We start from the raw sequence: 16,576 nt of genomic DNA on the forward strand, positions 1-16,576 counted from the left end.
TGATATGGAAGTATTATCTAAGTACTACAAGATTATTATCATTTTGATCTTCAAAAATTAATTGATTCATCTTCAAATCATGTAGAAATAATTATTATACACGAGGTAAATCTAGAATGTGTTTAACTAAGAATATGGACCCAAAATATGTAAAAGATATATGATCAACTTCCATATGATAAGATAGCAACCATCTTATAAGAAGATAATATAGAATATATAGCTCAATTGAAAGTATGTTGCATCAAAGTAGACATAGAAAAATATATTTTCCCAAATTTCCCTTATGATCTTAGAAAGAATAGTGATATAAATATTCAATGAAACCATTCAAATGATAGTTTGAAAAATGTTTTTACTGGTGCACTATCTACTTCAACATTTGAAGATTATATTCAAGATTGAATTGTGAAGGGACAAAAATTTTATATGATGTTATTATGAACGAGAGTAAATATGTGATGTATTCCTCTCCTTAATCGAGGTTTTATTTCATTGGATTTTCCTGAATGAGACAACATGTTATATATATTAAAGATACGTGCACTCTTTTTACTTCATTAAGAATTGTGTTCAACTGAGATTTTATCTTATTAAGACTTTAACTAGACGTTTTATCTTCAATGAAAATCTAACGGGAGTGTTATGAATACTCATTATTTGTGGATGCCCATTATTATTAACACTCTATCTATCAAATATACGTTTAATTAATTATTAGAATTTTTATGTCAATTAAGATTAAAATTTTATACTATATTTACTCTTTATATATATAAATATTAACTTTAAAGAAAACATTCTATATACTACATATTAAGAAAAAGTAATACAAACTTATCTTTTTATTTTTCATACCTTTAGTTATTGTTATTCTTCTATTTATTTATTTTGAAAAAAAAAACTAAAAAAAAGTTATAAAAAACTGAGTGACAATTAAGCCATATTAAGATAATATTATATTAAACCTAATTTCTTTTATATCCTTTCTTTCTCGTTCCTTTCCTTTTCTTTTTCTTTCATGTTCTTTTCATATTGTTTTTTCCTATCCTATCTTTGCTTATCCTCCTTTGTTCGCCACAATAACAAAAGAAAATTAAGATATAATAATAGTAACTAATAATAAAAGAACATTGGTTATTCCATTCATTTCTTTTTATTACTGTTTGGTACTGGTGTCCACATGAGACAAAATGTTCTGAGTTACTTGACCCTTACTTAAATTTCCTTAACCAAGTCAGCTACTGTAAGAACATTATATATACACTTTCTCCCACACTTTAGAACTCTCCTAACCATTTGTGTTTTCCTGCACCTACAGAAAACCAGGAAATTTTCCTGGGAAAACTGCTTTACAACCATATTAAGCTTCCTTCTTCCTATATTGGGTTTATTTCTCTCTTCCAAGTTTTTAAAAAAGGTTTCAACTTTCCGAGTTTCTTATTGATGATTTAGTACAATCTTTCCTTTTTCGTGGTTGTGATAAATTTTGGGGTTGGGTTTCTTTAATGGGTACTCGGGTTTCAACATCTTGGAACAAAAGCAAAAGGTACATCATCTTCTTGAACATTTCATTTCTCTTGGTGGCTTGTGTTTTCTTGATTATATGTTTTAGGTCTTCTGGAATTGTTGTCTTAAGCAGTAATAATAGTCAGCAAGATTGTAAGGACCTGGAGAATCTAGTCGATTATAGAGCCAAGTGTTCTTCCCTTAAACACAGTAGCCCATGTGTTTCTCAAGGCTATATTGATTATCTCTACCTTTCTTATTGCAATTTTGGAAGATTTCCACTTTTGGGTCATTGCCTTTTGATTCTTTGGCTCCTTGTGTTGTTTTATCTTTTGGGAAATACATCCTCTGAATACTTTTGTTATTCCCTTGAAAGCTTGTCAAACCTGTTGAAATTGTCCCCTACACTTGCTGGTGTTACTCTCTTGTCTCTTGGCAATGGTGCCCCAGATGTGTTTTCCAGCATAGTCTCTTTCATGGATAGTGGAACACAGGATATTGGACTAAATACAGTTATGGGTGGTGCTTTCTTTGTAACATGTGTTGTGGTCGGAACCATAAGCACTTTGGTGCACCATAAACGAGTCAGGGTTAACAAACCTGCTTTCATCAGAGATGCTTGCTACCTTCTCATGGTGATTGCGTCCTTGATTTTGACATTGGCTTATGGCAAAATCAGTCTCTGGGGAGCAATGGCATTTTCTTCAATGTATGTTGTTTATGTTATCCTTGTTTATGTCATATACGTGTTTTGGAACACTGGTGACATGGACTCTGATTCGAGTTGCAACAGCGATTTGAGCATACCGATCTTGGATGGAGTCGAGAAAGTAGAGCTAGATGGTTTGGAGGAAGGGAATCTAGGAGATGATGGAAAAGGAGCTGAATCCAGGAAATGTTGCTTTTGTTTGAGAACATCAAGAACTTGTAAATTGTTGCTCTGGGTCCTTGAGATGCCCCTTTATTTACCTAGAAGATTGACAATTCCAATTGCTTGCCAAGATAGATGGTCTAAGCCAATTGCAGTTGTTTCTGTCACACTGGCACCAATTCTCTTATCCATACTTTGGGATCTTCAAGATGACAGTGTCAAGCTCAGTCTCAACTTCAATTCAGGCCTGGTGGTTTACGGAACCGGGGTCATTATTGGAACCGGCTTAGGGGTTGTTGCATATTTGAAAACCGAAAAATCGAGCCCACCGAACAACTGTTTGCTCCCATGGCTAGCTGGAGGGTTCTTTATGAGTGTGATTTGGAGTTACATTCTAGCTCAAGAACTCGTTGGCTTATTGATTTCACTAGGCTACATACTCGGAATCAACCACTCAATCCTTGGTCTGACGGTCCTGGCGTGGGGCAACTCACTCGGAGACCTGATAACCAACTTGACAATGGCTCTGAATGGTAGTGCACAAGGTGCACAAGTGGCTATATCAGGCTGCTATGCTGGTCCCATCTTCAACACCCTATTTGGTTTGGGCTTGTCCTTCATTGGCTCAGCCTGGTATGGATACCCTTCACCTGTTGAGATTCCTAAAGACCCTTATCTACTAGAAACACTGGGTTTTCTAATCTGTGCCTTGGTATGGGCGCTTTTGGTTCTGCCATTGAGAGATATGAAGCTTGATGGGGTCCTTGGAGGTGGCCTTTTTCTTATCTACTTGACTTCCATGTCTTTAAGGTTGATCCAAGTGGTTGCCTGATACTGTTGAAAATTGTATACGTAGTTATTACATGTATATATTGATATCATATACTTTTCTTTAAGCTTGCCTTACTGTAGACTAACCAATTAATTACATATTGTCTTTTTCATTCACTGGTAATTTTAAGTAATCTGATGTCGTTTGATGAGCTCATGATTTAATTAAAATTTGATATCATATAAAAATTGATAAATATGAATACATTAAATATGCGAAAATTAAAGTAAATATATCATCGATTATAACGAAAGAAAACATATCGTTAGGTTAAAAGAACAAACAATAACACAACATAAATGTCAATTCTGCTTTTGTCTAAGATCTTTTGGCAGTATGCAAGCTTTGGTCCACTTCTGAAGAGTTTTCATCCATATTTTTATTTATGATTAAATTAGCAATATACCAAAAACGTGTAAAGTAAATTATTTATTTATTTGACCGGTATATTATGATTGATTTAATAGTTTATTTTTAAATTAGTCTGAGGTGAATACAAATTAGTTTATGTTAAAAGACTTTCAAACATCGAGCACTTGTATTTATGTATACGCATACTCAAACCCAAAACTTCAAAGAATATCAATAATTTCTTAGGAACTGAAATTGCTTAATTTGCGTGTATAATAATTCACTTTTAAGTCTTTAGGGAAGCTTAGGTCTGATTGTTTTTGGAATGTCCAAGCTTGAATCTTGTGAATCTAAAACCTCGTTTCAATATTTATGTTTTTATAAATTTTTATGGTTAATGTTAAATTAATATTAAATAAATATTGAGAGTAAATATATTTGCATGATCGATCAAGCTGTTCATCTTTATTTCTTTACATTCCTTTATGTCATAGGTTCTAGACACACTAAGAGCATCATTTCTCATTTACCTCCGCTCTAGTTAAAATTAAGATTTATCAAAATAAATAAATAAATAAAAACTAATCGTGACAAAGTCGAACAAATAAATATATTCCTTTTTTTCCCCTCTCTCTAGTCGCCGAGAACAAAATTCCAATGTCATGCCTTTTTAGTCCGCTGAGTCTGTATGAGGTCGATTTCTCAAATTCGTCACCGTTTACCATAGATCCACAAAAGATTTCTCAGCATCTTTGCACGCCCAAACTCTCTGATGATAGTCGTTCACCATTGAATGGCGCTGACTCCACGACATGTTGTCGCCGTCAAGAGGAGAAATCTCGCCGCACATATTTCCAATTCTACATCGGATCACTAAGGAAAAGAACCCCCATCTTCGTTGATTGCAATCATTATCGTCGTTCACGGGTGTAACTACTGGAAAGGTCACCATCGTTACTGCCAAGAGACTCACATTCATTATCGTCGTTGATTGTAAAATATAAGGGTTACATCTATTAACGATTACAATTACAAATTAATTTACACACCTATAAATTTCGTCCCTTATGCCAGATCCTTCGATTTTAATTTATTAATGTACTTGTCAAAAGTTTATGCGAATTGTAGAGAACACAGATGAGCATTTTTTTTGGACAAAATGGAAAATAAACTTTGAACGGGATTTAAATACCTCCACCAAAATTGCGTTATTTAAAGAGAGAAAAAGGTGGGGGGAACGGGGAATCCTCGGACAAAAACGTTATCGTTTTGGATACCTGCATAGGTTTTGGATTCGGTTTAACGAGCTAGTGGATTTGGGCGGTTAAAGCCAAATAAATTTAGGACTTTGGGCAAGTTTTGGGACTTTAGGATCCAAAAAAATTTAGTGTTTTGGGTGAGTCTTAGGTTAGCCTGCTCAAAACCGAATAATTGATTTTAGTTGGCGCTCAAAAACATTTTTTTAGTTATGCACGAATATCTGATTTATTGACCAATTAATCTAGATCGATCAATTAATTTAGATCGAATACTACATAGGTGAGGATAACCCTCATAATCCGGAGCAATTCAAACCTTAACCTTGCTTAAAGAATTTAGTGCCTCATCTCACTAGATTAGGATAAATTATTAAGATTTTTTCCATTAATAAATTAAATAATATTGCATGTTTAAGTATGTTTATTAAATTAACGATAGTATTAATCGAATCAATAAAAATATTAGAAGCGTAATTAGACCATTCATGGATTTGTTTAATTAGACGATAATATTAGGTGAGTTATTGGATTGTTTGATTTTGAAAAAAATTATAAAATTTGCACGCTATCACATAGAGGTAAATTTTTCCTTTTTCAAAATAGATATTTATAAGAAAGTAGTTTGTTCCTACAATTTGAAAACACAAGAAATAAACAAATATTCAGTGGGGGACATAAAAATAAATAAATATTTATAACAAAGTAGATTCTATGAGCTGAGGACCCAAGTACTCAATTCTATCCATCTCTGAATTCTCCGGCGCTTGATTTTCTTCCAACCATCTTAAATCATCTTCTTCATTCACTCCATCTGCACAATCCAATCAATCAAAGTTAATCTTCACTCTCCATTCTCTTTTATAGTATTTGAATCTCAAACGCATGGCATGGTTTTTCAAGCTTTTTCACTTACGTAAGACTGGTAAATCTTTGTAATAGGAGCAATCCCGATCATCTTCTTTAGAGTAAGGAGGGCCAAGAACATCAAGCACCGCACATGGTGTTATGGCTCTGAATTCATGGATATTACCTCCTGTTGTGGGATACAACACCGACGTCTCGCATGGCGCTTTTATCACACCATCGGCTTTCAACCTTGCCAATCTCACTGAAACCAATAGCACAATATGAATGCATGATCGGATTGTGTCCACATCCGGAAGAAAATATGGATTCTTACGCTGGGAACTAGGTGGCATTGCCATAGGGTGTTGAGAATTGGGATGATCAACCCAGTCATAGGATTTTATATGCAGTTTTCCCACTAAAAGCTTGCTGAAAACAGTCATCCCTGGATGGTTATGGAGAGGGATGACAGCATTTGCTGGAAGAAAGAAGATACAAATCTGCACCAGTAACAAATCCAAGGTAAAGCAAATCCATGGCAATAAGGTATGACCAAATGAGACAGAATACGAACCGAGAACTCATGGCATTGGTATATGGCTGTATATGCAACTCTTGGAGTTCCTTTCACCGCACTCTTGGATTTGAAGAAGTGCATATTTTTGCTAAGCCCCACATGCTTTGGTATCATCTTATCTACAAAATCAAGCCAACTTCATTTTCAGATGCAAAATCAACTGCTACAAATTGAAGGTAGTGCTTTAGTCAATTACTTCGAGAAACGAAATCTTGTGTTCCAACGTATACATAAATACATATTGTCTGAAACATAAGTACATCACATTGTTACGTGGGATTAGGGATGGTGTCCCGTGACGAATGAGAGTAGTCGTTTCTCTTGAAATTTTCAAATGCTTTTATATTTTATATTTTTTTATGTATATTCTATTAATTATCTATTTTCGTAACTAAATTTCTATAAGTTAATCCCAAATAAAAAATTATTCATCCGTTCCATGTGGGAACAAAGACGTGTGAGCTAAAGCAGATTAAGTTATTAACTAAAAAGATAAAGCTTCAGTTTTTGTAGAATACTGTTGGATTTTGATTGATTGACAGTAGCTAAGCAAGTAAATATAAATACCATCTGCAATCGGGATAAAGTGCGTGATAAATACATGATTGCTCAAATTCATGCACCAAAAATTACATGCATTTATGATGAATATCCTACGGAAACCGACTGACAAAGCGTTGAATCCATCGATTCAACTGCAGTTTCTATGATTTGGTCAAGTGTTTCATGGGAGAAAAATAATTCTTCACCACCACGAACAAAACCAAACCTAGGTTTTTTCTTTTAAACAAATAATCAAACAGAAACTAATGATGAATTCAGTCAAGAAACTCACCGAGAATGCTGCATAGTTTGTTTACATCAGAATCAGCAGGAACAGTTCCAGGGCCCTTAAACGCTTCCCGACATGAATCAAATAACTTTTGCAGTAATCTGGGATCTTTTGTTTTCTTGTTGCTCTTCTTGATGGGTTTCTTAACGTATCTCACCTTGACGTTTGCATGTTTAATCTTCATAATATCCTTTCTTTGATCCACCAATCCACCGGCATTCACCATCACATTAGAAGTTGATACAAAATTGTCAAAGATCACTGATTTCGTGCAACAAAAACCCAGAATTTCAAAATTCAATCTTCGATCAAAGAAATCAAAAACGGTCCAAACCCAAGAAAGAAGAGAAAAGAACCAAGAAGAAAATGTGAAGCCTTTCAACACAGGTGGAAATGGATTCGTTTGGATCAAGAAGAAAAGCCTTGGTATTGGAAAAAGAAGAACATTGTGCAAAAATGTGAAGATTTTGGAAGACTGTAGCGAGAGGAGGTGGTATATAAGGGATGGCAAAACCAGGGGCCATGAACAAGTACGAAAAGCCTTTATACTTGAAAACAGTGGATAACAAGTGGGAAAATATAAAGAGAAAGGCTGTTTTGTAGCATTAGATATTCTTTGGGTGAATTGCAAAAGCCTACTCCCCGCCCCCAAGATAGAGACTCAGAGTTGAATACTGCCTGTAAAACGACCCCTAGTTTTTTCCCCTTTTCATTACTAACATTTTTATAAATCTTGTCATTTGTTTTATGAGATGAAAAAATTATATTTCTTTTAACAATTTGATATAAAGTTGTTGCTAATTATTAAGATTGTTCATTTCTTTCTATTAATAAATTAAATAATATTGAATTCTTTGTTTTTATGTGTATTAAATTAACGATAATATTTATTGAATCAATAAATTATTATTTAAATTTAAGAATTTAATTATTCAATTGATGTTGAATCGGCCTCAATGGTAAAAGAAAGTGTTATTTTTCCTTGAAGTCTTGAGTTCTAACAATTCTAAAAAAGAAATTACTCGATCAATCTTTAATAGTTATATATTTGATAATTGAATTTTAGAAAACAATTCTATTTTTTTATAACCGTATATTTATGATTTATTAATCGACTAATTTGAATTGGGTACTGCAGAGGCAATGACAAGCCTCTCAACTCAGTTTATTTCATTTGCAAACGCTAAATTCAAACCCCTTAACATCGCATTTTAAAAATTCAGCTTAAAATATTATTAAATATAATCAATATTTTTTAATTATATTTTCAAATGTACCAAAAAGGGGAAACAACTCATTTTGATGTTGTAATGAGGTAGGGAGATTATAAGAGTAATTTATTTATTTTTAAATAAAATGATATTAAAATCTAAATTTAAGATGGGACATATTTAAATTTTATGTTTATTTTGAAGTTAAAATTTTTCATTATTTTTTTATTTTATTGATTGTATTTATTTAAATTTTTTGTTTATATTTATCTTATATAATAATTTTATATTATTAATATTTAAGTATTTATTTTTAAAAATATTTTTAAATCTTTTACTAATATAATCCAAATAAAAACTTAAAAATAAAAGTTATGATGGTGCTAATTAGATGTTAATTAGGATGAGAAATATTCGTCTTGACTTGAAAATTTGTTTTTTTACTCGATTTAAAATGATTTCGAATCATAATTTTATAATTTCAACTTGAGAAAATTTTAAATTTGAAACGAATTATAAGATAAAACTTGAATAAATTAAAATTTTTAATATCTAGTGGATTAATTTTTAAATTTGAGTCGAGTCTCATGACTCTATACGATATATTTATATTACATATGAAGAAAAATAAAAAAAAAATACATGTATTGCATATGATTATAAAAAATCATTTAAATTAAAATCAAATATTAAAAAATTATAAATATTTACAATTAAATTTAAATAAAAACTTAAACAACTCAAATTTTATAAACTCGATTCAATTCAAAAATATTTTAAGTTTTAAAATCATTTAAATTAAAATAAAATATTACAAAATTATAAATATTTACAATTAAATTTAAATAAAAACTTACACAACTCAAATTTTATGAGCTTGATTCAATTCACAAAAATAAACTTAAATTATAAAATAAAACTTGTCGGCCGAAATAACTCGAACTTTTTTACATAAAACGAAAAAAAAATAAATAAAATTTAATTATAAAATAAAAATCATCAACCTAAAAAAAGGCTAAAAATAATAATTTATTCGATCAAACGCTGAATTCTAATTCTAACACATGAAATCGTAAACAAAGAAGCTTTCTCACGATTACTGTTCATATAGACCGATAAAGCGCCCTTATTATTTAGCCGAATTTATTAAATTGAATAAATAGTTTAACCTCGGACATATTTAATATTAAATTCTTTATTAAGAAAAATAGTTAGTGCATGTGATTATTTTTTGTTAATAATGTAAGAAATAATTACATAGTTTGAATCCCCTAAATTCCTATATATATAAAAGACATTGGATTCGAAGAAAGTAAATAAGTTGTGTACAGCTTATAATTGATTTGATGCTTCAATTAATGATTACAAGTTTTCCCTTCAAAATATCATCACTTAGGTATCCAAAGGTCCTTTCCCTTTTTTAAAGGTTTTTTTGTTTTATTTCTGATGCAAAGGATTTCTTAATTAATAGGGTCAATTTTATTTTAGCCATCAAACTAAAAATATTTTTAAAATACCATCAATCAAGTCACGCCACCGGTCGTTAACAATTAATAAAATTATTAATGTGATAGTTTTTTTTTTTTTTTATAATTACAGATTTCATGAATTTAAATTTAAATTTAGTTTTGATCATCACCTATTTAAGGCAGGCTGATCCACAATTCGAGGAGGTGTCGGGGGGATAGAGTCCCACCATTCTTTCACTCGCCTCTCCCTTTGGTTATTTCTCATGTATTTCCCTAGCTTTGATGTCATCATCATCATATGTAATACACCACTTATTATTAGATACTTCAACGGAATTACAGCCAGCAATATCGCCAAACCGGTGAGCCCAACCATCACCATATCTGCATGCTGAACCCAAACAAACCGTGTGTTAATTCCGTCGCAGGATGAAAAGAAAATGAAGTTGCATGACTTATACCTCGTGTGCCCTTGAAACAAGAATTGAATGCAATTTCAGAATTGTAACATTTGCTTGATGTATTATCCCGGAAATGGTAATAAATCCATACTGTGCTGAAACTATGTTTTCTCTTGTCGACCCTGTCGGCTCCGAGGCAGTGCACACGGTTATCTCCTTTTGCTTGACTTTGACCCTTTCTAGTTTAGCTTGGATCATTTTCGATACCATGTACAAGCAAGCCTGCCGATATCGCCTTCCCAACCCATTCCCTGCAACAACAAGAACAACAACATGATTTCCTAGTGCTTTATTCTCTCTTTAGACTTGAATTTGCATCAAAACCAACTTACTTGTACACAATTACTGTAATTGTGGTGATTGCGACAAGGGTAGCTCCCGGTCGCTTCCATGAAATTATTTCTCGAAACCAAGTGATAACACTCTTGAGTGGCTTCAGTAGCTCCTATATATGCCAAAAGAAAAGTGCAAACATATAAGGTTCTTGCATCAATCCTATGATCTATTCTTTTAGAAAGAAAGATATGTTTGACTGATTAAAAAATAAAAAAGATTACTTGGCTTGAACAGAATCATGGGGCATTAGAGAGGGAAGTGTGTAATTACCACAAGAATGAGAGCGTTTTCGGTGACCCCTTCTTCTTTTAACCCCTCCATTGCTTCTTTAGCACTAGCAACTTCCCTTTCTTCCTTTCTCGTTCGATTAATGGCCGTCTCCAGTGAAATCATATCATCTTCGCCGCCTGCAATAGCTTTACTCTTTCTGGTCACTCCTTTTGTTTCTATGCTCAATATAGTCTGATCCAAAAAGCTCATTTTCTTTAACATGGAGTGTGCACTACATGGTTGTCCGATATTTACCCTCTTTAGACTCTCAGCAAGCTGTTCGAGTACATAGTCCCCCTTAGGTAACTCGTCATATAAAGCAAAAATCAAGAACTTTGTGGGATCTGGGGGAGAAATTCAGAGCATTTCTCTAGCTGCATGAAGTCTTATAATGCTAAAAATGGTCCTTGCATGCATCTCCCATGCTTGTATTTGACTTTCTTCCTTAAATTTAGATGAAAATTTGTGCATTAGCAGAACCTCCTTTGTGAGCGCTATCCAATGGTCACGCCTTGTGCAGCTTGTCATCTCCGGAAACTCCAGAAGTACTTCTTGGCTAGAAACACCGGAATCTCAAGTCACTCGAAAATCAGAATAAGAGCAATTAAAATTTTCAATAAGCTTTAATATCAGCATTAAACTAGCATCGACTCTAATTATCAAGCAGTTATATCAACTTTCAAATCAGCATTTATGGACTGATGCATTGTTGAATTGAATTTAGAGATTCAGGTGATCACTAAGCTATTACCTACGTGTTATTATGTCTTGACTGAGAAATAATAATCATACTAATAGTAATGTCAGTGATAGTTCTTTGCAACCATATGCTTACAGTTCAGGTGACTCATAGACTATGGCTTTGTCAAAAAGTAGAGCACCCCATGGACCAGTGGAAGCCGGTTTAACACTGTGTTCTATATCCCTCGAAAGATTGATCTTAAACGCATCTTCATATGTTAATGCTCCCGAGGCCTCGAAGTAGAGAGCATAATTTGTCAGCGTAAGCCTACCTAGAAAATTAACCTCCAAAGTAAGTATATTCGAAGTAGCAATGATTCAAATGATAACAAGATACATATTTGTTTGAATGCCTGCACATTCTTACTAAACCAGGAAATGAAATCAAACCCGAACCAGGCCAACTTGTTCCTCCAATATGGCGGACTACTCGTTGCGTGGTGGTCGTTCCTTCGACATGCAATATAATTTCATCATCAGCTAACTCTACACCCTTTGGTTCGGCTTGTTTCTGCAAATGCTTCATGCAACTGTTGAACCAACATCGAATGCGAACAAATAAAGCACTTGGAATATTGCAAACTACATTTTGGGCTCTACCCACTGAGTTTGAAACGAATACGGCTTAAAACACAATATAACCCTTGAACATGGCTTACTTGTCTATTTCTTTTAGGAACTTATCGTATGCAGGGAAGAAGAGCCGGTTGCCAGTAGGCGCGGTTAGAGTATCGAATGTGAACCTTCCATTAACGTAATCCGCAACTAATGGAACTAATGATCCCAACCACACAAAGGCATCTTCTCCAACACTTGGTTCATCATTAACTTTTCAAGAAAGGACACAAATCAACTGTATCCCAAGAATGACCTACACTAGGATATGAAGTATAGAAAAGAGGGATATCATCAACATATGGATAGATTGTTTCGAGAATAATTGTCAAGGTAATGAGAAACCGAAGCAATTGAACGATGAGAAATAAATTCACTTACAAGGAGTGGCATCAAATCTGAATAGAAAAGAGGGATTTCATCCTGCTCGGGGGGCAAATTTACAGGTATTTTCTGGTCTTCTTTCTCTTTGGCAATGGTATCCTGCTAACTCATCAAACACAAAATCTGACAACTTCAGCACATATATTATGAACATAATAAAAAGTTGAAAGTCATATTTTTCACTAAAAAATTGATTACCGAGGCAGTTGGATTCTCCCATGCAAGCATCATGTCATATGTGAACCGGCTGTATGATCCATTGTGTAGTCTTTCTTCTATGTTTTGACATAATTTAGGGAGGGCCTCCGAGCTGCAAAATTCTATCAATTTCCTCGAATAATCGCCGACTTCAGCGTTCCATCCAGCTTCAAATTCTTCTACCAAATGATCCACACAAGTACCTAGTTCCCTGGATTAATGTAGCACATAGATTACTCGAAAATCCAAGGAAATTTCAAATAAAGTTTATAATGAATTATAAACTAGTACTCGTCAACTCGATCGAAAGCCCGCCCCTCTTACAAGTTAGATTAGGAAGCTCAACCTTTTACACGTCAAGTATAAGACTAGAAAGACCAAACCGGAAATGAAGTCATTAATTAAGTAACAGAAAGAGAGGGAGATATAATTATACTCTGCAGTTGTTCGAAGAACATGGCTGGCAATGCAAGAAAGATGCTTCCTCTCCATCATCGATCGCCCCTCAAATTCAATACTTCAACGTCTATTTTACTTTGAGGATAAGGAAAGAAAATGCGTATGGATTTTGAATTAATCTTCCGTATATAAATCGATGGACAAGGTAAAATAAAACAAAAAAACGATGTGGGGTTTTACAAGGCTGCCACGTTGGATGTTTCATGCAAACACCTGGTGGATATACTTGATGTTCATGCATACTTACACATGCCAACAATATATAAGGTTTAATATAAGATTAAGTATTTTTAACTTATACCTTAAATTATCTTTGAATATTTAAAGAAATTTTCTTTGAACACTTGTTTTTTCATTAAATTTATATATAATATAAAATAAACTTACATGACTGATCATTTTATTTAAATTTTGTATACTTTTATTTAATTTTTCATTTTTATATGGCTCAAAGTTCCATATATTGTTCTAAAGCAGAATGGCAAATAGAAATCATTACTTTAAATGAAAAGTGCTCTCTGATTAAATTTTTTAGAGATGACATTCAAGCGAAAGTTATAGCTTTAAGTTCCTATTGATGGAGAGAAAGAGAGTATATGTTCGATGGAAGATCTCTGCAATTAAAGGAATGTAGTACAATAATCTGTTCATAACAAAAGTATTATTGTCTTTGATATCAATTGGCAATGCTTCCATTGTTTTCTTTTGTGCAGGTGGGATTCTGTATTGGTTGAAATCGTTATCGGATATATATCGTAAAATGATCTCGATTAATTTGTTACTTCTAAAACTTTAGTGGAGAAAACAAAAACTTATTCAAATATTAGTGATCATTTGTGTACTTTACCTTTTTAATATATTTACTGTGTCACGTAAACAATACATAAAAAATCTAACAACAGTTAACCTTTATTGGTCATATCTTAATTAAATAAAAACAAAATTGATCAAATATTATAATTATTTTAACTTAATGAGAGAAAATATACAAAACTTAAAAAAAGATTAATCAATTATGTAGTTTATCCTATGATATATTTGGACTTATTTGTATATTGATTTTAGTGGAACAAATGCATAGCTTTTCAGAAGAAGAGGTTTTAAAGGAAAGAATAATGTGATTAATTATTGTAATAGTGGATGGATTGGATACTTAAAGTAAAATTATTATTTTATATATATAAATATTTAAATTTAAATATAATTATAATAAAACATAAATTAAACGTTGGGAATGATTTTGAAAAAAAATAAAGTTTATTACTGTAATAAAACAAAAATAATAATTTACGTACTAAACGTGTAACTTACTTTTTTTGTTAAATTGCTTACCCTTATTTTTAATATAATAATAAACTTAAAATAATAATAATAAATAATTTTAAAAAATATTTTTCAATATTTTTATACAAATGAAGACAACAACAGCAAAGCACTATTCTCATATGCAATGGGGTAACGGGAGGTAAGGTAGTATGCTGCCCCCAACGCATGGTTGAGAGCAGCTTCCGTGGAAGACCTCCGACAGTCAGAAAATTAAAAATAAAGATAAAATGCAATGCATGTATAAATAAATAAATAAATAAATACATATTTGAACAGTCTTCATATACAGTCTTCATATGCGCTTCTGTAATGGGAAGTAATCCCTGCTAATAAATCCCTGCATAATAATCTCTGCATATAGACAGAAACGTAAGACCCGACTAAAATTAAAAAGAGGATTTTATACAAATGAAGAATTAGACTTTATTATCTCATATTTTTCATTTTGTTCAAAAAGTGACTTCGAAAAATAACTCACGTTATTTTCACCCTTCACTAAAATTTTGATTTCATTTCTAGAACTATATTAAGGGTAAAAGAAAATTCGATAGTAAAAACGATTTTAATAGTAGAATAGAATATTATTCTCTAGATTACAAGTTCAAGCAGCTACATACATAACTGTTAAATTATTTTAAAAAATACACACACAAAGTTTGTAGACATTGATTAATAAAACCATGCTTTGATGATACTTTTCCTTTTGTAATATTTGTACTTGTACTTTTCTCACATACCAACAAATTTTCATATGTTATTTGTATATTTCAATATGAATAAAAAATGAATTGGATCCATTGGAATTGAATTTATCAAATCTATGTCCATGACCAAATCTGTATTAGAATTATTATTTATTTTTCATACCCAAAGATTCTCATCCCAATCCTTTTCACAAGAAAGTTGTCTGGAATTCTCCTTTAGTAATTTGATTTTTTTAGTGGAATGTTGTCTGCATATACAAAGCAATCTGCTATAGTTAATCATTAACAAATTCAATGTATTAGCCAGGACCAATTCAATTTTAGTAATTTGATTTTTTAATGGAATGTTGTCTGCATATACAAATCAATCTGCTATAATTAATCATTAACAAATTCAATTTTAACTATATATACATTGTACTTGCTTTGCATACGGATTTGGACGTCAATCGATGCCAATTGAAAGTCATATTTTCATAAATCAAAATTAATTCAATGATTAAAGATATAATTATTAAAACTACATAAATTTTGGTATACTATATATAATATGATATATAAAATTTAATTTTATGTAATTATAAATATAAAAATTTAATTTAATGTCTGTAAATATCTAATACTATTATTGATGTATTATCGTTTTACGTTTATATATATATATATATACTGTGTAGAATAAAGGTCAAAATGACTCTTTAATTAAACATTAAGGTTTTTTTGTACTAAAATAACACGTTGGAGTCAAAAAGTTCAAAAAAAAAAAGAATAGGAGCTAAAATAATTGTTTTGGCAAATGTTGGGGGACTAATTTTTGCATTTTGCCTATAACAAAGGGTAAATTATCTTTAGAGACTCTAAACTATAAGGTCAATTCTATTTTGACTACTAAAAAAATTATAAATTAGGATATTGAAATTTCAATTTAGTTTCAATCTAGTCACCAACAATTAACTGTTAACGAAATTATTGATGTATCAACTAAAAAATTGTATAAAAACATATTCGATCCTCATTGCTTACACATTCTATTGAATGATGATAGCAATAGTATGTGGACTGAAGTGATATTTAGTTTGAGCGATGAAGCTTATCGATGTTGAAGGTTCGATAAGTTGATATGGAGGCAATGGAAGTTGAGAGTGAAGTACAAGGACTAGTGTTGTTGAACCATGATATTGTTTAGTGGTGAAAATTTGTTTGTGGACTAAATTGATAGGTTTCTTAAATATAAAGGGTTAAATTAATTGATTTTTTTTTAAAAAATAGAACTGAATTGATAAAATATGTAAGTAATAAGATTAAATTAATAATTTTTTATTAAG

The 16,576-nt window shown here is 31.7% G+C and overlaps 2 protein-coding genes and 1 pseudogene across 3 annotated transcripts; 1 reads left to right on the forward strand and 2 right to left on the reverse strand.

The window, feature by feature from the left end:
* Positions 1-1,305: 1,305 nt before the first annotated feature.
* Positions 1,306-3,308, forward strand: LOC120116149 (cation/calcium exchanger 2-like). 2 transcript variants are annotated; one of them, XM_039136703.1, is made up of 2 exons: positions 1,306-2,218; positions 2,303-3,308. In XM_039136703.1, exons 1-2 carry the CDS (start codon positions 1,509-1,511, stop codon positions 3,210-3,212), a joined length of 1,620 nt encoding a protein of 539 aa, XP_038992634.1. In that variant the 5' UTR covers positions 1,306-1,508; the 3' UTR covers positions 3,213-3,308. The 2 variants fall into 2 exon arrangements, with proteins under 2 accessions (XP_038992634.1, XP_038992633.1); XM_039136702.1 differs by having other exon boundaries at positions 1,306-3,308.
* A 2,191-nt stretch (positions 3,309-5,499) lies between these two features.
* Positions 5,500-7,415, reverse strand: LOC120116150 (plant cysteine oxidase 2-like). The gene is made up of 5 exons (XM_039136705.1): positions 7,081-7,415; positions 6,243-6,364; positions 6,003-6,168; positions 5,736-5,930; positions 5,500-5,633 (listed from the first exon to the last, which is right to left on the reverse strand). The coding sequence occupies exons 1-5, from the start codon at positions 7,301-7,303 to the stop codon at positions 5,515-5,517; spliced, it is 825 nt and encodes a 274-aa protein (XP_038992636.1). The 5' UTR covers positions 7,304-7,415; the 3' UTR covers positions 5,500-5,514.
* Positions 7,416-9,923: 2,508 nt separating this feature from the next.
* LOC120116076 lies at positions 9,924-13,254 on the reverse strand (annotated as a pseudogene).
* Positions 13,255-16,576: the final 3,322 nt, after the last annotated feature.

The sequence above is a fragment of the Hibiscus syriacus genome, unplaced genomic scaffold (genome assembly GCF_006381635.1).
Source record: "Hibiscus syriacus cultivar Baekdansim isolate YM2019G1 unplaced genomic scaffold, ASM638163v2 tig00110283_pilon, whole genome shotgun sequence".
NCBI classification, from domain to species: domain Eukaryota; kingdom Viridiplantae; phylum Streptophyta; class Magnoliopsida; order Malvales; family Malvaceae; genus Hibiscus; species Hibiscus syriacus.